Here is a 22,524-nt window from a genome sequence, read left to right on the forward strand (position 1 = left end):
CGTTTCCATGATTTTGTGAAATAATTTAATTATCCCCACCCCACCCCACCCCACAAACTCAAGCCTTAACGAGAGAATCTTTAAATTAGTATATCTGATCTAATTTAACTGCCGACTCTCCTCCCGAAAATTGCGCACAGAAAGTTTAATTATAGGCCTGAAGTAGCACATAACAGTTCAATCACTGGTCACAGACCAGGTAAACTTCAAATCTGATTGTTTTCAAAAGCACACTCCGGATAGACAAAATAATTAACAAAAATTAATGTAGATGCATGTTGATTTTTTTTTTGTGTGCCTTTTTTTTTACCTGAAGTTTATATATTTATTTGCATTTGGTTTCACTATAAGATTGTATCTGGTTATCGCATCTTTTTGTCACATTAATATTACATCTGTTAACTGAGCCAATGTGAATGGGACGGAGAGTGGATCTTTCTAGTTCGCATCTCTAGGACCTGCGGCTGGCACGCCGAATATTCCAGCGAGTACTCGTAGCAGAGGAATGAACTCTGTTTTTCTGAGGCAGAGCAACACCCTGTAGCTTTGCTAAACTTTCTATTTTTGGGATTCTGTACAGGCGGGAAGTTATTTCCGGTTACATTAAGGCTTCTCGGTCAGGATTCAACTGCAGTACAGCTAGAAAATCAATAACCCGCCCCGTTTACTGGATTCGCCCTAGTATTAGCAGTGATGTAGCGTCTTTGCGCACGCACTTCAAAAGTATGAATTAATCACACAAACGTGCATGCCTCCCCCCAGGTCCTTGCTTTAAGGCAGATTGATAGATTTAACACCTCCACCTTTCCTGTTGCTGCCCTATTGGGAATATACTGTACTCTTAAATGTATTGTGTGCTTAAGAATGCAGTAAAGTTTCTGAAATGCCTATTGGGGTCTGCAATGCTGGATGTTTAAATCGGTACACTAATAGAGTGGTGTGTGACCCGAGGATAACTCTTTAGCAGAGGATTAGGGTCATTCTGGGACAGTGCTATGATGCAGTTTAATCATATTTCTTCTTCATTAGTATTTTGCTGTAGCTTTTTCTTATTATACGTATTAAACACATAGAATGTAGTTGTGGCCCACTCCGCATTAGGTAACATAGTTCAAGAAACCAACCATGAAGGCTGCAGGAGCACTGAGGAGCTAATGGGAGTGTCACTGTTTTTAGTTCCTTTTTATCTGTTTTATTTTGAGGCCGGTTGAGTTCTCTGACTTGCTGTAGTGTAATGAAGTATCTCGGTCCTGATTACTGACAATGTTGTACACATCTGAGAGCTGGGAGTATGTTTTCTCTCTGTATCCTGTTCTTGAACTCTTTCTCAATGAGCGTGCAATTACGTTCGTTAGGACCTCAGATCTAATCAGCTATGAAGGGCTTTAAGTGGAAAATGTGCCAAGTGGGGCCAGTGTATGTACACGGTGTCTTCACGTGAATCTCACAGACTGCCTAATGTCTGATTCAGCACTTCATTGCTACTTCAAAGCAGCAATTATGTTTGAATTCCGGGCTCAACAAGGATGATGCACAATAAACACAGGTTCCAGCGTGCATTGGAGCGTGGCAACATTGGGCAAATCTTAATGTTCTTTTATACTGTGTTTGACAGGTGATTCTGTACTCTCTCTCTCTCTCTCTCTCTCTCTCTCTCTCTCTCTCTCTCTCTCTCTCTATATATATATATATATATATATATATATATATATATATATATATATATATATATATATATAGAATCTCTCACACTCTCACACACACACACACAGTAGTCCCAGTCATCTCTCTCTTTTCATTCATATATATATATATATATATATATATATATATATATATATATATATATATATATATATATATATATATATATATATATATAGAATCTCACACACACACACAGTAGTCCTAAGGGAACACCCTTGTGGTGAAATTGATTTTTCCCATTGTAAATGCTCAGCCTAAAGGAACAGGAACTTTGCTTAAAAGAACACATTCTTGACACTGATAGAGATTAGCTCACCATGTATACAGTACTGTTTGTTTGTTTTTTTAATGTGAAAGTTGGAAAAGTTGGAAATTGTTCGAGCTCTTGAAAAAAAAAAACCTGAATCAGACACAAGTCGCCGAGCAATTTGATGTTTCCTACTCTGGAGAGTTGCTTCACCATTCTGTTAAATAAGGTGCATGTCTTGTATATTGCTGCTGCATTTTCTACCATGTGTACGGGGTCTGTGCTAATTTAGTTTGACAGTTAGTTTATTAACGTTAAGTTAAACCTAAGTAAATCCCATTATTTTTGCCTCTGCCGCTGTGATAGATCGAAACACATTAATTTCATAGTACGTGCCGATTTAAGCTTTTTGACTGTGTTGTTTTGCTTTAGTTTTATTAACGTCAGAGTGTCTGTTACTTTATTGTTATAATTTATTAACATACACTTGCCTGTTGTTTTGATTTTACTTATTCAGTTCATTTCAGATGTTGATGCACGTGCATCATGACATCATACATGTATTTATTTATTTATTGATTCATATTGTCTCTGGTGGCTAACTCTGTCTTAGAGAACACTTCAGCTATACGAACACTTTGCTTGCTTCCTGAGGGGTGTTCTCTTGGCAGGAGACTACTGTGTATATATAAACATACATCTCGACACAAGGCATTGAAAATGAAGGTTTCTGACTCTGACAGAAATGAGATCGTTAGCTTTAATAGGTGGGCGGGATTCTGGTCTTGGAACTCCAGTAATAGAACAAGCCCAGGTTAATCGCCTAGTTCATGTCAGGCTCTGTTCCTTGATATCAGTAGGCCTATATTTTGGCCTATGTACAAGTGTCTTGGGGTAGGTTTAATTCTAGGTCCACAGCTGTCTGTTTTACAGTTCAAATAATTGTTTGTGGCAATAGATTTGAGAGGGATACAGCACTTGGTTTGCTGTGGGGTTGATCAACAGACAGGGAGTGTATACCTGTGGGGTAGGACAACAAATGAAAACACCTGCGCAGGTGAGCAGTCGGGATAACTAACTCGCCATGTCAAGGTTGCATCGCAAGGGGCTTCTGTTTTAAAACGTTGTGGATTTCTCAGTGTTTAGTGCTGGCGTTGGGATGGCCAGTACAGTCATGGATGTTGAAGCCCTCCTGAAGAGGCCTCTGTTTAGTCCTTTGTCTGTATGTGGCCAGTATGCTATAGGGGCAGCCCAATGTAAACACACAAGTATACAGTGTACTATAGGGGCAGCCCACAGTAAACACACAAGTGTGTGGTACAGGTCAGGTTCCAGCCTGTCTCGGTGCTGAATGCATTTTTTCTTTTGTTTATTTGAGAGTTAGCGCAAACAGCCTTTTTTAAAAGGACCAAAAAAAAGTAAGTTTGTAAAAAAACTTTCTCTCGCTCTGCTACCCCTTAAAATCATGTCTGCAAGTTGTCTTGAGTGTTGAAGGTGAGGTTAGGACTACTGCTACAGTTAACCGTTTTTGCTATAAAGCACAGTAACTGTGATATAGAGACAATATGGTGTAAACCTGAGGTAACACGAAACCACTTTTTCTGGAACAGCAGCTTTTAACCTGGTTCCAGGAGACCGAGAGACCTAGTGTGAGGCAAGTCAGCTGTATAAAACCCTGTCTCCCCTGGTGTGCCTTGCAGTGGCCTGAAACCTAGTCTCTTGAAACTGTTCCAAGCCACAAAGTAGCTTCGTGTTCAGCCTGACAGACTCCATATACATGCACCCCCTCATTAAAGATCTGAGTCCATAGGTAATGATCATTTTATTACAAATGCAAAATAACCCCTCAGGACCAACACATTCATTGTGATTATTATTGAGTGTGTGTGTGTGTGTGTGTGTGTGTGTGTGTGTAATATATATATATATATATATATATATATATATATATATTATATATATATATATATAATATATATATATATAATCATATAACTATACATATCATAGCACTCATACTGTAAGTTCATTTATATTAAGTAAATATACCAAATATTCTAAAGAAGAAATCAAGATGCCATAGAATAGTGTGACATTGTGCAATATGCAGCATCGCTGTGATGTAACGTGCAGTGAAATTAGATCTCAGAAAAAGTGTTAAAGTATCTGACATTCAAACATTTTATAACACTGAAATGCAGTCATGAAAACGTCCTGATTTATTTCTTGCTTGCAGATTAAATGAATGGCGCAGTCGGTGGTAGTGGAGTTGCTTTGTGTATTTGACCATTAGAGCTTAAACTCTGCTTACCCTATATGCATACAATTCCAAATAAGGCAGCTCAATTACACAATTGTTTGGAAAAACAACAAGGTGTTTGTACACTAGTCCTCTCCGCCCACTATTATCTGAATTGCCATCTACTTCTAAAACGTTATTGGGGGTTAATCCAGGGTTAAGTAGGCTTTGCACTGGTCTGGTGCCTCCGGGCTGCTGTGTATTTGCTGTGTTTAGTTCACTGTGAAGCTGGTCCCCACTGTCTGCTTAGTGACACGTTAAACGCGGCGCTGGTTTTGTTTTTCAGCTGTTCTGGACAGCGTGGAGCGCCTCACTGCAGAGGAGATGGACGAGCGGCGGCAGCAGAACATGGCGTACGAGTACCTGTGCCACCTGGAGGAGGCCAAGCGGTAAGGAGCCTGTGGGGGAGGGGCGGGGCACACTGACCAAGAGGGGGGCACTGGGCAGGCGGGTCAGCTGTCACAGTGTCTTACCCTGGGAGCCCTGGGTTTCAAATTAGCTTTGGAAAAAATGAAACAGAGTCTACAGAACAATACCATCTTTGTAAACGGGACCGAATGAGACAATAAAAAAAGAAGCAGCACATTTCAAGCATATAAAACAAGCAGAAGTACTACAGCAGAGAGAAGCCTAAACACAGAGAGGCTGAAGAAGTCGCTTGTGTAAGCCAGGTCATGTGGCTGCCTGGTTGGGAAAGTGAAAGTAGCTAGCGGAAAAGATGTATGAACATCATTAAAATATAATTTGTACTGCTTTGTGTTCAAGAATAGTAAGCAGCTGAAGTTAAGCAGCCTGTGGAATGTGTCCAGGGTTGCCTAGCAGACCAGCAGATTCAGTTTAAATACACACGTTTCCACAGTGTAGGGGCAGGGTGAAACTGCTGGGGTGCAATCTTCAAAGGCGTTGCTGGGCACTTCAATATGATTTCTGCATTCCATTTCAATACCATTCACTTATATGGGTCTACGGCAGAGCTTGATTAAGCAAGAAACCTGAATATTGAAACACGGTTCCCTCTAAGGGAAATTATTGTATAGGATTGTATTACTAATGCCTGTCTGTTATTATAATATAGTTTTCCAAGGGAAATTGTTTTTTTTTTCTGCTTTTCCTGTGCTAGGAGATCTTTTATTCTTGGTAATGGTTGGCGCTCGAAAACGTTAGCGAGTTTGTGACAGCAGCCAAGTGGAACACTTTGAAATGTCCTTTATCGCTCCAGATGAGCAGCTTGTTCTGTAACCAGTCGTACATCCACACTGACTTCCACTTTAAGTTCCCCAACAGCTTGCAAGAGACTTTCTGATCTTCTGTAAACTTGAAATACTTCTGGGAGTTTCTGCTGCTGTCGATTTTGATCCAAACTCACAACCATCAGTGATGAATCAACCTGGGCAACAGCCAAGCAATGGCAGTCCAGTAACCACTCTGTGACGAGTGAGTGCATTTTAAGTGACGAGATGATTAAGTTGTTGTCAGGTGTCCGGGAGCCCGTGTGTGGAACCCAGGAATGGAACGAGAGAGTGGAGTCAATGGAATTGAGCTAAATAATGAGCCGCTTTTTAAATATCAAAAATTGGACCCACTGTGTCACTTTACAGTACATTTCAAGATAATAATACTAAAGATACTCGCAGGCATTGATGTTGGTTTTAGTGATCCATTCTTTTTATGATTCAAACAAGGGTCATATGTATTAGATCTGCAGCAGCTTAGATCAGTTATATGGACCCCAGGAAGAGACAGCAGGAAGGGGCTTTCTGCACAATCATCTCTCTCTCCTGCTCTCGTGGGTTTAGACACACACTGTAGGAAGGAGAGAGTGTAACAGGAAGTGAGTCAGTCCCTTCAGTCCTCGGCAACACACTCTGTTACTGTAGAAACCTTTTAGTTGCTGTGGAGATGGGTTCCTGTGTGACACGTTGGTGATTGAAGGGGGGGGGGGTTGACATTTTCAAGCCCTGAAACTTTACTGCTCTTGCTTTCAGCTGGTCTTGAATTTTCGTGTCCTTTCACCCAAATCGACTTGCTCAACTTCACAGCAATTATAAAGACAATTTCAAAGTCTTTTAAAAGTAGGTGTATTTAATGAGCAATGAATCATAAATTCCCCAACTGCCAAAACTGTTAAGTTAGTGCTTGTTTAGTCTCATGCTTTAGGTCTGGGACTTTCGTTTTGCCCTCATTTTCATAAATGAATGATCCCTTAATTACTGCATCTTGTTTAAAAGCACTGGTTAGCTTTTGGTTGTTTTACAGTAGTAATGTAAGTAAGTTAATTATGTATTTTTATTCTTGCACATCAGATTCTGCATCAGTTAATATAAAAATGACATTTGATAAGCGCTGTAAAAGGAGCCCCACCTGTTTTCTTACAGCCTAGAGGACGATTATGATATACTCATCCTTCTTGCTTGTATAAATTGCATTGCTGGTAGACAAGTTTAAACACTTACAATTTGTCTTAAACTAGCCTCTTGTGGAATGAATTACACTGCACTGTAGTAGTCTGAATTCAGCTGAATTCAGCTCTTACCTTTTAAAGGATATGTGTTTGTGCCACCCGTGTGGTGTAGAGTGCTGATGTAATGCTGCACCTTCAATGCTACGAGTCTCATTCCTGTTCTATCTCAATGAACACGCAACGTGAATGTGTTTGTTTTATTAATTGTCAGTAGTAAAAGGTCAGTAGTAGCCAGTCATATCAAATATAGACAAAGAATCTGTTTCGGCTCAAATTGATGTAATTCGTTGCTCTATGATTTACCGTTGCAGTCTTCTGGAAAATGGTCAAAACTAAAGTGGCCCCGTCATTTTAAGACTGATTTTACGTGTGAACGATTCTCTAACCCTCCTCATGGTTTCAGGGTTAGTTCAGTTGTTTTCACCACTGACCTTCATGCTCGTCAACAAGTCCCATAGTCAGCAGGACAAGCCAGGAATGTTTCTATCACTGTCGCTGAGTCTTGTCCGCCCAGCCTCCAGGGCAGGGCTTAGACTCTCCAGTGGAGTAAGTGGACTCATGCAAGGTCTGAAGTTTCTCAGCTGTAACCACTAGCTCACACTGCCTCCCGTTCCCCCGGCTCTAACCACCAGACCACACCGCCTCCCGTTCCCCTGTCTCTAACCACTAGACCACAGGTGTGAATATGGCATCTCCCTGTATTTTACTTTGCTATAGCTGTTCCTGTGAAGTGCATTATGAGAGATGTCTCAGTCAGTAGAGTGGAGCTGCAGGAGTCACTCTAGTATCGAAATGTTTAATGTGTGTTTATTCCAGGGCTCCATAATAAGAGAGCGGTGAGTGTTACATTAACAATCCTCTCTGTGTGGTCTTGCACTCAACATGGTCAGAGCTGGAGTGGCGGAAGAGAGAAAACTATTACAGAGCTCAGCTAAAGAGAAGGATCACTTACCACTAATGACACAGTGTTATAGACGTTGTTATAGAATTTCCTCTAACCACCTCCATGAAAACCACATGTAAGAATGTTAACCCCTCATAATACATATACTGTCAACAATGCTAATACCATGCAAAACTAAATCACACACAACAGCTGTTGTACAATTCTAAGTAAAGGTCCATATTGTACTAGCTAGGCTAATTGATGACTTGGAGCACAGTCTAAGACAATAGCATGAGGGAAGGAGTTCACATGACTTTGTAAACCACAAGTCATAAGATTGGATTAATGCCCAATACTGTAGTGTACTCTAGAGCAGTCATTGTGCTTTTCTTTAAGTTAGCATGGAGAAATGGTTGATTTAATAAAGCTGCACAGGGAAACCAGTTTGTTTCAGGTGTTTTATTTCAGATGCAATGCCCATTCTGTTGAAGGCTGGATGACAGACAGTTCAATTGTATTGAATTGCAGTACAGAAATACATTGATTCTAGAGCCTAACATGTTTGTTTGTTTAGTTGTCCCCACTGAGGACCTACTGTGCATTTGTTTACTTTGATAGATTTTAGCAGGGCTAATACTGACACAGTTGCTTTAGCAGTGGAGAGCGGAGATGGGAAGTTTGATAAGAGGGCAACTTTCTAACCACAGAGGAGTGAAACCGGATGAACTGCAGCTTTTTATAGACACCTTTTCCCCCAAAATAACTAAAAATTCAAGGCCATGAAAGGTGTTACAAAGTGGTGTTGAGGAGCTCCATGAACCACCGCAGAGAGTGGCTCAAGATTCAGCTGCTGGAGAATCCTTCTGGAGTTTTGGATGTTTGACCTGGAATCGTTAAACACACAGAGCAAAAAACAAAATTCCATTCAGAATCAGAAACTAAACGAAAACATGAATTCTTCCAAGTTAGACACGCCTGCAGTGTGTTTGGTACAAGTTTTGAGATAAGAGCCTGTCTGCCTTCAGTGCTCGGAGCTGGTTTAAAATAACATGCTCTGTACCAGCTCCTACCAACCCAGCATGCTTTCATTTCTTCACTGTTAATTCACTATTAGTGCAGTTCAAACATCAGTGATCTGAACTACCAACAAAGTAGTGCAAGGTAGCAGTTTCCTTTGAACTGAACCAGAGTTGCAGACACCAATACGCCCAGGCTGTAGAATCTCAGAGCAGTCACCTTTGCTTTACTAAAATGCTTCAGGAAATGAATTGAATCTGCAGGACTGAAATGATATCATATTATTTTGTCATGAAGGAGGGAGAGGGTGCATTCCCTGTGTTCCTTTAGCCAGGGCGACATGTCTTGAATGTGCTCATTTCCCTGGATTAGGCTGTTCCAACTGACTGCTGGATGCATCAGCTATTGATTTCCATAGATTTCCATGAGCTACAGTTAGACTGTACTGCTACTCTGATATCTCTCAGTGACGTCAGCTCTATTCATAGTATCCCTTATCTCCCCCCTCAGGGCCTGCGAATGAGATTTCTCTTTGAACTGGGAGACGTTTCAGAAATTCCTGCTCACACAGCTTGCTGTAGAGCTCTGTTTAAAGTTTCTATTGTTCACGGGGTCTGTCTCTTCTGGGTTGGGTAGGGTTTGTGTATTGAAAACTGTCTGTGTAGGTTGTTGACTGTAATGACTATATGTAAGAAATAAAACTATAGGATAGAATTTAGAAATGTAACTTTACTGAGGCAAAAATGTATTTTCCATGGAAAACAGTCCTTTTGTGTGAAGTGATTCAGCAAATATTCCACTCTGGAGTCTGAAGCAAACAAATGCATTAAAAGCTACCAGCTTCTCAAAGTAAGCCAATAAGCTCAAAATAACCTCGGGTATAATACCTGAAGATCTCTCTTCAGCACAGCGCCCCCACACGCCATTCTGGAGTGCTGCCTCCCACACAGCAGTTTGAGAAGCTGGAGTACAAACTAAACAGCACAGCGCCCTCATCATGCCTCGGTTTTCACGGTGAGGGAGACCCGGGCACGGTGAGGTTAGTCCCACCAGTGCCACCTGATACTCGAGGGTGGTTAGCGTCACTGCCCACAGTTTCCAGGTGGGGAGGGGACAGGACTTCAAGTCAGTGCTGTGGCACAGAGGAGGGGCCAGTGCAGAGGAAGCAGAGTGCGTGACATCATTATCAGAGAGGAAGTGGTTCTTTCTGAGAGTTTATTATATACACACACAGACTCTAGTCATTGGAGTGAGGTATTTTACAATGGGATTTCAAAGCAAGCCCTGTCAAAGAGGTATTCCAGTAATAAAGAATATTCTAGTGAAAAGAGCAGCTGTGGAGCACGTGGACCTGATTGAGAATCTTGATTTAATCTTGCTTTTGTGTTCTCTTACAATTCTTGAATGCTTTCATCTATGTAATCAAGTGATGCACAGGTAAATCCTTCCCTAGATCAAGATGAACTTAAAGGGGTTTGAATTAACGCGACTGACTGAATCTGTTCTCTAGGCAGTCTTGTTCTTCAACTCCGGGCCTGTCTGTATTGTGAGAGAATAGACACTTAAGCTGTGGTATCTTAACTCTGAGTTGTGAAACTGTCAAGTTTGTCTGGTACCAGGCTGTTCAAATTTAGAATGAATGAATGAGAAAATCAATTCTTGCTCAAATGGCAGAATTAATACAAGGAACAACCTTGATGAATAGTCCTGGGTTCAGAACTAGTTTTAAGGTTGTCGGGGGGTGCTGCTGGTATTGGTAGATATTGGTCATGCTAATTCAGTGCATCTTTCTACATGCAAATTGCCCTGTACAGTAATTGCCAATAGTATTTTAACTCCCTATTGTATTGAGCATGGAATTGAATGTTAACCATTCAAATATTCTATTAAAGCCACACCTGGTTACAGTCTGTGCAGGGTATTGGTGTAAAAGTGCACACTTGCACGTGGCTGCAGGAAGCTGCTGGTGTCTGAGAGCAGGAGTGTCTCTTTATTTCTTCCTAAAGAGACAGTGATTCTCCAATACACTCAGACAGCCTCCTTCCTATTGGAGTGACCCTCCACCTCTCCTCTCCAGACCCTGTATCCTGTGAGAGAGAAAGGGAGGAAGTCCTTGAGAACATGAAGTGGATTAGAAGCACAGTGTGATAGTTTAACTGCAATGGCTGTAACTTTGTGCTCTGGTGTGTGTGAATAACATGTGCACACTCCTGAAAGAGTGTTTTTGGGGAAGTCTCTATAGCCTTTTGTTTTTTTTAGTTCCATTTTCTCAAACATAGAAATACTATTGAACAAGAGTGGCGGGGGGTGGGTAAAATAACACTGGATCTTCACCAATCTTAACTGAAGCATTTTTATACATGACTAAGAGGTTTTTTCAGTTGTGTATAGTTCTAAAGGGCTTCCTGGAAGTACAGCAATATAGTATTTATGTAAGTTTGGGGTGGAGTTGGTAGGTGCCTGATGCAGTTTATCAGCCGTGTGTTTTCCAGTAGGGGTGGGGACAGTGAAAGCGCTATCTCCAGTGTTGGAGTGATGTAATTAGTCAACGCTGGGAGCTGTGTGTAAATGAGCTGTCAGGGGGCATGTGAATCACTACACTCCTCTGGTCAGACTGGCTTTTCAGGTTTGCCACCTGGCTCAGGTAGAAAACACATCTATATTGCAGAAAGAGACCTTCTGCTTTCCAGACTCTCCTGTAAGATTATGCTCCAGTCCAAAGCGTGCCCCCTAAGGAGAAACAAACGTTTAAAGTTTTCATGGGAAAGGCTCCAGCATACAAGTTGTGTCTTGTTGGTTTTGTAGAAACAACAGAGACAATCTTGTGCATGTTAAAAGAAAACGAACAAGAATGTAATTTCATACTCAGAAAAGGCCAGTCATTATTTTCCTGTCCTGGTTGCTGCTGTGGAGGGTGGTTGAATTGTGTTGCTCGCAGTGCTAACAGGAGATACAAATGGATGACAGACTGGAGTGAATGTGCAATACCCTTTTAAACTCTACACTGACTTTAAACTAACTAACCTGGACTGTAATGTTCAGCCACATCAGTTGAATCCATTCCTGGTTTAACTATGAATTTAGTAAGACACACCTGAGATTGTTACCTATAGACTCAAGCTCGTCGTAAAACCTGGAATGGGTAAAACTGCAGTGCAATCTGAGTCTTATTTCCATCCCTGCACATAGACACCAGCTAATTTCTTTGTTAGTTCATTAGGTTTGTGAAAGTAACTTTATATCCAATAGAAAGGGTTGGCTCTTTCCTATAAGAATATGATGTAAAATAATCAAAATAGTCTTTAAACCCCTCTCTCTTTACCCCCCTCCCTCTCTCTCTCTCTCTCTCTCACTCTCTCTCTCTCTTGCTCTCTCCCCCTCCCTCTGCAGGTGGATGGAGGCCTGCCTGGATGAGGAGTTGCCCCCCACCACAGAGCTAGAAGAGGGGCTGCGAAATGGAGTCTACCTGGCAAAGCTGGGCAACTTCTTCGCTCCGCGCGTCGTGTCCCTTAAGAAGATCTACGACCGCGAGCAGACCCGATACAAGGTGAGGGGGGATGGGATAGAGAGAGGAGATACAGTACAGTGAGGGAAAAGAATGTGGAAGGAAGAGAGGGATTATCCTAGCTGGAGTACCGTAGGGGTTTGAGAAAAGAGGGTGGGAAGACAGTGATGGAAAGTGGAGAGGAGGTAACTTTGGATAGTTTGTCTGTAAGTATGTTAAAGTATATGATGCAGAGAAAGAAACTCAAATGAAAGTGTTCATGGATGTTATTGTGAAAGAAAGTATATATGTCATCATTAATATATATAAACTAATAAGTATATCCTTGTTTCAGGCCACAGGACTCCATTTCAGACACACTGACAACGTGATCCAGTGGTTGAACGCCATGAACGAGATCGGTCTGCCAAAGGTGACTGCACACAGGGGCTGGAGAGTTGAGGGGTCGAGTTGTAGTTGATCCTTTTTTGGGTTGATTCTTGATTGCCGCTGCTGATCTCACTTGGTGCCAAGTAAAACCTGCCATGTCCTGAGACCACAGTACCATTCCCCAGTACAGGGCTGGGGTTGTGTGACTTGCTGTGATGTGCCTGTCCGATCAGAAAGCTGATCCGCCAGACTTGACTCGTGCAACAGAAAGCGTTTGACCCTGGAAGCACATCATAACAGACTCCTTTCTATTCCTGCAGATTTTCTACCCAGAGACGACAGATATCTACGACAGGAAGAACATGCCTCGCAGCATCTACTGCATCCACGCACTCAGGTACCTGCCTGCCCTCTAGTGATCCCCCCCACTGGGGAGCAGGGGTGTAGCGCTACCCCAAGGTCGCGTGATGCTATGCACCTCAATACATGGGACGGTACTTTTTTAATTGAAATGAAAATGGATGATCTTTTGTTAAAAGACAGAACTTGAATAAGACAGAAAGCTAGAGCGATCATATATTCATACCAGCTATAAATCACATAGATTTAAGAGCTACTCTGTGAAATACGAGTTGCTATGCAGTGTGCTTTAGTATTGCACGATGGTCCTCACCTCTATTACAGATATGTCAGGTATAGAAAGTATCGTGATTCAAATAATGAATCAGTACAGCCCTATTGAAGTGTACAGACTGGTGTGGACAGCTCGAACAAACATGGGAGAAGTCATCTACCGGTGACCTCACATCCTGCGCTAAATCTCGTTTTAAGTCAAGTGGAAAAAAGTAAGCTAAAGAATGAGCTCTCATCCTGCCCTGACTGAATGAAGCCAGCTAGTACAGTCAGGGCTGGGTAGACAGGAGCTATTTGGCCACTCGTGAATCATTCATTGCCCTGTTAGTTATTTATCTCAATTCAATGGAGCAGTTAAACTCCCATCTACTTTGTATTGGGTCCCTTAATTGGAAATGTGTCAGTCCCAGCACAGAACTAGTTGGAATTAGTCCTAACATTAACAGTGGCAGTATTAGATGGTAAATTCTATCCAGCTGCAAGGAGTGGTCGTTACAACGTAGGAAATTAATGATGCCGCAAAGTAGCTAATTAGTAGTGTGACTGGACTGCAGTTCCTGTGTAGATTATAGTGATGCAGTGAACTGTGATTATATTGTAGGATATGCTTGTAGTTATATGCATTAACTGCAGTCAAACATGTGCTTCCACAGCAGGGAAAGTGGCTGCAGTTAAAAGTCCAGTAATCCAGATACTTTAAACCACAGTTAAGCAACAGCTAAACGTTTTCTCATCTGCTGCATGCTGGCAGCAAATCAGGTGTCATGAATCAAACAGATCAGCGTGATGCATTCCGTTGTACCAGACAGTGTTTGCCATTATGTTGCTTACCAGTGAGCTGCAGATGGAGAAAAGGAAATAACAAACGGGTTGGAAGGGTCCCAGCTGTGTGGGATAAAGAGTTTGGTAGAGCAGGGAGGAAATGACTAAGGAGACAGCACTCTTCCACTCGGGAGTATATGTAGCATTTAGCTTTGAACTGGCAACTGGGGTACGGAAACAAGAAGCTGTGTGTGCCCCATTTTCTTTGTGTACAGAGTAGGGGAGTGCTGTTACTCGCTGCTTGGACTCCGAATTGATTTTTTTGGCAGGTGTTCAATAAATTGATTCATTAACGTGTGGATTTCAAAACAAGACGCGCTGTCCTTCCCTCAGTTTCCGATTGAATACACCGTGTAACAAATTATTATTATTTTTTTGTTCCTGGGTAGTAAGTGTTATTTCCTAATTGCTTATGCCTCAAAAGTATAGAAAATGGCTATTATTCCCCACAAACTTTGCTTTTGTGACCAGGAAAGTGATATTTCAAAATATCACTATTTCCAATGGGAAAACGGGCAAATGTGTGTCTTTTCGTTCACATAAAGTCAGAAAAAAACAACATATGATTTAGAAGTGAGTAGTTTTTCGAGATTTACGTTTATACTGTAAATACAGTATAAACGTAAATCTCGAAAAACTACTCGCTTCTAAATCTTTTGTGGTCACTTTTGTATTACTTTAGTATAAATAGATGTTAATTTGGATTCATATGTTGTTTTTTTCTAACTTTATGTGAACGAAAAGACACACATTTGCCCGTTTTCCCATTGGAAATAGTGATATTTTGAAATATCACTGTCCTGGTCACAAAAGCAAAGTTTGTGGGGAATAATAGCCATTTTCTATACTTTTGAGGCATAAGCAATTAGGAAATAACACTTACTACCCAGGAACAAAAACCGTGTTACATAGTGAATATCGATCGATGGCAGTCCATTTCCATATTGAGTGTTTTAAAAGCCGATTGGAAGATCGCTTTCCTCTCATCCGGGCCGCTGACATTTTTTACATAGACCGAATTGATGTCAAAGTAATCAGTCATGAGGTTTGAGGGGCAGCCCCACTGCACATTGCTTTGTGCAACCCTGACATGCATTCTTTCAATTTCTTTCCTGCTATTTTACTAAAGACTGCCTTGCATGCACTTCTTTTGATCAGGAGAGGATGAGCCACAAACCATCCAAAGTTCTCCCTATTTCTTTAGCAGGTTGCTCAGATTACACCTCACAATGACCCAGAAATAGTAGTATGTATCTTAAAGGTGGATGTGGCTTTCTTGTGCTCCCAGTTTAACCCCAGTCTGTTGCTCTCTCCTCCCAGTTTGTACCTGTTCAAGCTGGGATTGGCCCCTCAGATCCAGGACCTGTATGGGAAGGTGGATTTCACAGGTGAGACCTTTCAAAGTGCAGGGCAGCTTTCTAGCCTGTGTGCTCTATAGAAAACAAATGGTAACATCGATACACATGGGCATATCAATGCGATACCTCTTAGACTTCTGTGTGGGGTTGCAGGGTCTGAAGCCCCTGCTGGTTGGAATTTGTTCTGCTGCAGCACTTGGCTGGGTTAACTGCAGTATGAGCTCAGCCCCAGCTATGTGAAACGCATTAGTGATTGTGTGAGCGTTTCCTGTAATTTGCGCTGCTCTGAAGCAAACTCCCTGCCCTCTCAGCTTGCCAAGCTCCGGGATGGGGAGCAGTTTATCACAGCGTGGCAGGAATAAGCAAAGCCACCCTCCAGTCTGGCCAAAAACAACATGGCAGGATCATAACGTGCAATAGGGGTGCATTGGCAGCAGCAGTGCCCACCTGCTAGTGTGCCCTTAACCCTGCCCAGCAGGACCCAGCCCACAGTTTGAGATGTCCTTATCTGTGGTCTGGATTAAAGGCAAATTATGGTGGTGCCATTGCTCTTTTAAAGTATAGCCATGAACTTTGATTTAATTCAGGTCTATGTTTGCACGGCCATATACAATCACTATGGGTACATCATGTAAGTTTGTTGTCATATCACTAAATACCCAGTGAATACATCTTCTGTTTAACAACATCCAGTTGAAAGAAATTCAATCTTTAACAATTGTTGAATGTTCTTCATTATTTGATTGACTTCTTCCCTCCCCCTGTCTCCCGGTCACAGAGGAGGAGATTAACAACATGAAGAGCGAATTAGAGAAGTACGGGATCCAGATGCCCGCTTTCAGCAAGATTGGCGGCATCCTGGCCAATGAGCTTTCAGTGGACGAGGCGGCATGTGAGTGTGATGTCTTTTTAACAGCGGTGAATACCAGAGGAGCCCCCGATACACCCCTGTCAATATAACTTGTAAAACAGGGAGCGAGACGGGGAGCTTCCGATCTTTAGCACGTTGAGGCAGTCCAGGTTTTAAAATTCTCCGAGGGCTTGCTCAACTCCAGAGAACGCTTGGAATCTCAGTTCATAGCGTTCGTTTCGCACAGACACGTTGCGGCTAGATGCCACCCTCACTGTGTATTCAAACAAAGTTAATTACATTTCTCTGTCATTAATTGGTGATTATTACAATTCGTTAATGTGTTTGTTCTTAAAGGGAAAGAATCAACATTCCAGTAAAACAATACGGAGCACATTTTTACTCTAGACTTAACTTATTTTTGACCCTTAGTTTAATTGGCCTAAATGAAGCGCCTAGTAAAAGCTGCTCTGGTTTGAGAGTCTCTGTGGTAGGTGGTTCATTCCCTCCAGCTCACTCTTTTGTCTGCTCTCTGTCACCCCCAGTGCACGCCGCGGTGATTGCGATTAATGATGCCATCGATCACGGGGAGCCAGCGGGCACCATGGCAGCCATGCGCAACCCCAACGCCATGTTGGTGAACCTGGACGAGGGCTCCAGCCAGCGCTACCAGCACACCCTGCAGCAAGCCAAGCAGGACAAGGTGGCCAACGCCAGGAAACGGGTAACTACCGATCATCGGCCCTTAGTCACTGGACACAATATGAATAGAGGGCCTGTCTGAGTAGCCTGGGTTTCTTAACTATGGTAAATGCACTGTATTGAGGTGAAAATGCTGTGCAAGTTCGGTGATCTTTGCAATGGGCACTAAAGGGATTTTCTGGCGTTCCAGATAATGGGAGAGAATTCCCAAGAGGAGCGAGACGTCTACGAGGAGCTGCTGACCCAGGCCGAGATCCAGGGCAACATCAACAAAGTGAATTGTGAGTCAGTGAGCCGCTCCCGGGTCATAGAGCCACTGAACTCTCTCTCCTCACTCTCCTTCTCCCCTTCTGCTTTGTGTTTTTGTTATCAGTTATACTCCTGTTTTCTACCTCTTAGAGTTTCACCTCACCCCTGTAAACTACTTTTTGGCATAACCATGAAATAAGTATAAAGTTTACAAAATAAACACAAATTGGAAAAAGATTCGGTTTGTGATAACTCCCCTCTTGCTCTCCCCTTCCACTCCGCTCCCTCTGCACAGTGCTGAACTCTCTGGAGATGGTGGATCGTGCCCTGCTTGGAGGTGACGAGGCTGCTCTCTATGATGCACTGCGCTCGCAGGCTCTGGGGCTCCGCAGGCTGCAGCCAGACAATAAGGACTGGTACCTGAAGCAGCTGAGTGCTGACCGCGAGGCCAAGGAGCAGGTAGGGGGCACTCATCCTACATCACTGAGGGTGGATTGGGCAGCAGTTGCATTTCATTCATTCATTCATTCATTCATTCATTCATTCATTCATTCATACTCTCATTCTATCTCTCTCTCTCTCTCTCTCTCTCTCTCTCTCTCTCTCTCTCTCTCTCTCTCTCTCTCTCTGTCTCACACTCTAGAATTTCCCAGGGGAGTTGCTACAGAAGGAGGAGCTTCAGAACGGGGTGGATCTCGCCACTGACGATGCCAACCGCTACCAGAAAAGTAACGTCCATTTCATCTCACTATATATATATATATATATATATATATATATATATATATATATATATATATATATATATATATATATATATATATATATATATATAGACACACACACGGAATATATATAATATAATATATATATAAATATATATATATATATATATATATTCATATTTGTAAAAAATATCACCCCGTATTAATATTCGGTTTCCATGCATATTGTCACCTTTTATCCCTGCTAGTGCTCTTTGTCCCTGCCATTTCTCTCATTAAAGCCTCACCCCTCTCAATTTGTTAAAATCTCTTGGGAGGTCAAAACATCGCAGGATTTCTCAAGAATCAGGAAAACCACAGGCCCACAAGTAGTTAGATTGAGCAATAGCAAAAAATGAAGCATTGGAAAAGACAGATACTTTCCCAAAGAATTGTCAAAACATTTTACTTTTCCTACACTTTGGACTCCCCTGTCTGCTCACCCCCCCCCCCCCCCCCCCCCCGTCTGCTTGGCAGTTATGTATGGCTGGCCTCTCACAGCCCTCTCTCTCTCTACCCCCTCAGTGCTGCTGGCAGTGGAGCGGATCAACACTGCGATCCGCGGGGGGGTTGCGGAGGAGACGGTGTCAGAGCTGATGAACCCCGAGGCTCAGCTCCCCCAGGTCTACCCCTCTGCTTCGGACCTGTACCAGCGAGAGCTCTCCACCCTGCAGCAGCAGAGCCCGGAGGTCAGCTTCCTTACAGCAGAGACGCCAGCGCTTCTGTAAAAACCGCCAACACTGCTACAGAGATGCAAATCACAGGGCAAGAATGGGTGCAACATGAACATGTGTTGTAATGTTCTTTATGATTCGGAAACGTGTTTAGAAATTAATTCATCATTCCTCATGGTGCCTCTTTAAAAGCAAAACTGTGCTGTGAAAGTCCAGACTTGCATCCCTAGTGTTTAAAGTTTTGAATGTTCAACTTCATTAAAACTCACAAAATACACAACACATCAGTACACCTAAACCATGAAATGTATCTTTGTTCATAGATGAGCAATATCAACACTTTAGACATAACAATTGCAGCAGTTTGTGTTTAAGCCCCGCGTCTTGGCTGCAGGCTTGTGACTGTGCTTCTGATTGGCTGTGCAGGGCTCCCTGACGCATCCCGAGCTGCTGGTTGCTGTGGAGATGCTGTCGTCAGTGGCGCTGATTAACCGGGCGCTGGATACGGGGGACAGGCAGGCAGTGTGGAAGCAGCTGGAGAGCTCAGTGACTGGACTGAGCAATGTGGAGGACGAGAACGCACCGAGGTGAGGGATCGGGGGTGGCAAGTACTGGGGCTGATGGTAGAAGGGTGGCTTTAGGGAAAAACGAAGGGATTACGCAGTGTGATCTGTGTTGATCCCCACATTGTTTTTTATTTTGCCTGCATACTGCTTTGCTTAAACGTAAGGGATGCTAGTCCCTGACTCCTCACGACGGCAGTAATGTGCACATTGTTTTTTGGATTTGTGATGTGATGCTTGTCAGGTCTGTTCCTTGTTGCGTTTCTGCTCTGACCCAGTGTTATTTTAACCCTGTGTTACCTGCAGGTACATCGATGATCTGACCCGGTTGAAGGCAGTGGCTCGGGCCGAAGGGAATCCCTTCCTCACCTGGAACAACATCCAGGCCTGTGTGGACCAGGTGAACAGCACTGTGCAGGAGGAGCATGAGAGTGAGTGATGGGGTAGGGGCATGGGCACGGGCAGGGGCAGGTCTAGGTCTAGGAGGGAACACAGCCACTGTGGGGAATGATCGTATCGTACAGAATGCCTGAGGAGAGATTCTATTAGACACGGGAATCCTCTTGAACAGGGGCTGAGACAAGATCCTACTGGGGGGGGGGGTGATTCCATTGAACTGGGAATGTGATCCTATTGATCCTATTTGAAGGCTTGGAAGAGAGGGGGCTGTAGGAGAGGTCCCGTGAGCCAGGGGATCACCCTGTTGCTGAAGGAATGAGTTCTGTTTGCAGTATTTGACTCTCTCTCTCCCCGTCTCTCTCCTGCACTCAGGGATCATTGCCATTGGACTCATTAACGAGGCTCTGGATCAGGGCAGTGCTCAGACCACTCTGGCAGCACTGCAGCACCCAGCCGCCAAGCTGTCCGAGGTGCGGCCCCTGGTGGCACAGCACTACCACGACACGCTGGTGCGGGCGCGCAGAGAGAAGGCACAGGTATGGACCCGAGGTGGCTGCTGTAGTCTTTCATACTGCCTAGCTTCAGCTGCTTGGTTTCTGTAGTAAAAACAAATTGCATTTATACAGGTGGCATACAAAGAGCTGTTCTCACTCAATGCTGAACCTTTATCAGACTGGCCAGGTGATACATTGTCTTGACATGCCCTGGCCACTTCATTAGGCACCTCAGGCTTGTGATTTAGGAAAATTGAGTTGTGACTGGGTCCCAGATTCATCCAGACTTGCACAGCCTTGGAAAGCGTCACCCATGTAGTTGCGTACACTTTCTTCTGGACAAAGTGCAGCTCTTTGATTGGCAAGTTTTTTAATTAGAGACTTTGAGCTCTAAGTCACCCAAAGTCCATTTTTTTCTAGTTTTCTACCATCACAATAGTTTTATCCCTTTCTTAAAATGTACCTTTTGCTTTGCACTTGCTTTAAGGTGTGTGTATCGGAATTTGATGTTTTTATTTCACAATTTCCAAAGAGGCATTAATTGATCTGGAACCCAGCTTCTCCAAGCTAGTGAATACACAAAGGAGGTCATTGTTCCTAAAACAAATAAAGTGTAATCAGGAATCTGTGCAAAACTGGTTCATGCTAAGCGCAGGGTTCCATTACCGGGGAATCAAAGAGCATTGATTTGTTCAGAAGAGGAACAGCTAGCTTTCTTGAGAGAAAGGACATCGGCTTGTTGAGACTAATGGTTTTGTAGCGGTTCCTGATATCTGTGTTCTAAATGTATTTTTGGACTAAAGAAATCAAAAAGGAGAACAAAAGCAATGATCCTGTCTATTAAGTGTGTTATTGTAGCATAAGAACAAATACACTTGGTTTAGGAAATCTAATACAGTAAATAGAAGTGACAGCAGATTGAACCTAATGATTACTGAATCCCTCCAGCCCTTCAGAGTAGTGTTAATCTGTCCAGTGATGGCAGATTGTGATAAGTGCTGCATTTAAAAAGACACCACTGATTAATATACTCCTAACTCCGGAAGTCAATTTCCATGGTCTATAGAACATTTGCAAGTATACTGTTAGACTTAGTTTGTCTAGTAAGGTATGGGCAGGCGTGGTAGAGCTTGCTGGAAACAATGGTGAAGCACAGTCAGTGCCTATTATAAACATGGAAAAAGAATGGAGAATTACCCAGCATAAGGGTTAGTGCATGTATATCCAGGGATCATGCAGTTAACCTGCCCCCTGATGTCTGCCCCAGTGCACTGCTCTGGCTGTAGCTGAGTTCTGCAGTGGTTTTTCATGTGCTGGAAGCTGTGAATGTTCAGGCTGATTCAGAGTGTTGCTGTTTCTTCGTTATCACAGTCCAAACATAACAATGATTTGGGAATAGGGTGGCTGATCCGTGCTAAGAGCATTTCGTCACGATGACATGCTCCCTAAAAATCAGCACTCCCACCTCCCTGGTGACACATGACCGGTCTGAGAAGGGAGTGATCAACAGGTCAGGTTCCCTAAACGTTTCCTTATATGGAGACGCTCCCAGCTTCCAAAACTGCAGCTGGCCTTGGCACCCCCAGGAGTTTAAACACAATGACTGGGCAAAACATGCCCTGCTGACAAACAATAACACTGATTGTATTACAGATAGAAATTGGAAGGGAGACCAGTGTGCGCTGGCAAATGATATAAAAAACCTTATTTGTTTTCAGTAAGATTTTTTTGAACTCGCACTTCACAAGCCACAAGGCTGCACTCCTGCATTATGTGCAGCGCTAGCAGTGTGTTTCCTTTATGTATTAGGGTTAGATTGACTAACATCAGCACTGAGCAAACAGAGAAACAAATGGACTTCTCTTTTTACAAGACAGGAAGTGGGTTAGAGAGGAAATGATTGGAGCAGAAAGTATGGCAATGAAATGCAAGCAGCTGACAAAACTATGAGAGATTGATAGAGATAGACAAGAAGACAGGAAAATAAGAGAGGGACAAGAATAGGCTCAATGCTGTTCTTGCTAAAACATAACTGCTGTACCACTGAAGCTAGTAACAGTTTTGTTTAGTATTTAAAACGCATGTAATCATGTTATATTTATGAGGATAATGCATAATGCCCTCCCCCCCCTTCCAAAAAGAATCAATTTAAAAAATGAAAGGGAAGTACATAAAGAATTGGATGACGGTATAGCCCCATGACTCTCCTCTTCTCCCTGGAGCAGTGTCCCAATGCACAATTTTCTAACCATGTAGCCTCTGTGTGTTTCAACGCCTGGGGAATACCCCACAGGATTAGGGTAAATGCTTACAAAATATCTCAAAATGAATAATATTTTCATATGTATTCAACTATTAAAAAATATTTATTTTGCGCAACTTTGAGAGGAAAGTAGTATGTTGCGATTATAGTTTAGGGGTAGAGAGACACAGCCTTCTCTCTCTCTCGCTGTCTATCTGCCCTACCCATTCCCTTAATTAGAGTCAAGCTGTGAAATGGCTCAAAATACCCGTATCAGCTAAAA

At 42.9% G+C, this 22,524-nt stretch overlaps 1 protein-coding gene across 1 annotated transcript in view; it reads left to right on the forward strand.

Moving 5' to 3' along the window:
- Positions 1-22,524, forward strand: part of LOC121299295 (ras GTPase-activating-like protein IQGAP1) — a 40,390-nt gene that overhangs the window by 558 nt on the left and 17,308 nt on the right. Inside the window, exons 2-15 of the mRNA XM_041226972.1 lie at positions 4,540-4,642; positions 12,008-12,164; positions 12,457-12,534; positions 12,812-12,888; positions 15,267-15,334; positions 16,083-16,196; positions 16,700-16,878; positions 17,047-17,137; positions 17,401-17,564; positions 17,749-17,833; positions 18,395-18,558; positions 18,970-19,130; positions 19,413-19,537; positions 19,878-20,041. Of these exons, the coding sequence (XP_041082906.1) occupies positions 4,540-4,642; positions 12,008-12,164; positions 12,457-12,534; positions 12,812-12,888; positions 15,267-15,334; positions 16,083-16,196; positions 16,700-16,878; positions 17,047-17,137; positions 17,401-17,564; positions 17,749-17,833; positions 18,395-18,558; positions 18,970-19,130; positions 19,413-19,537; positions 19,878-20,041 (1,730 nt within the window). The remainder of the gene's footprint in view (positions 1-4,539; positions 4,643-12,007; positions 12,165-12,456; positions 12,535-12,811; positions 12,889-15,266; positions 15,335-16,082; positions 16,197-16,699; positions 16,879-17,046; positions 17,138-17,400; positions 17,565-17,748; positions 17,834-18,394; positions 18,559-18,969; positions 19,131-19,412; positions 19,538-19,877; positions 20,042-22,524) is intronic.

The sequence above is a fragment of the Polyodon spathula genome, chromosome 24 (genome assembly GCF_017654505.1).
Source record: "Polyodon spathula isolate WHYD16114869_AA chromosome 24, ASM1765450v1, whole genome shotgun sequence".
Taxonomy (NCBI): Eukaryota; Metazoa; Chordata; class Actinopteri; order Acipenseriformes; family Polyodontidae; genus Polyodon; species Polyodon spathula.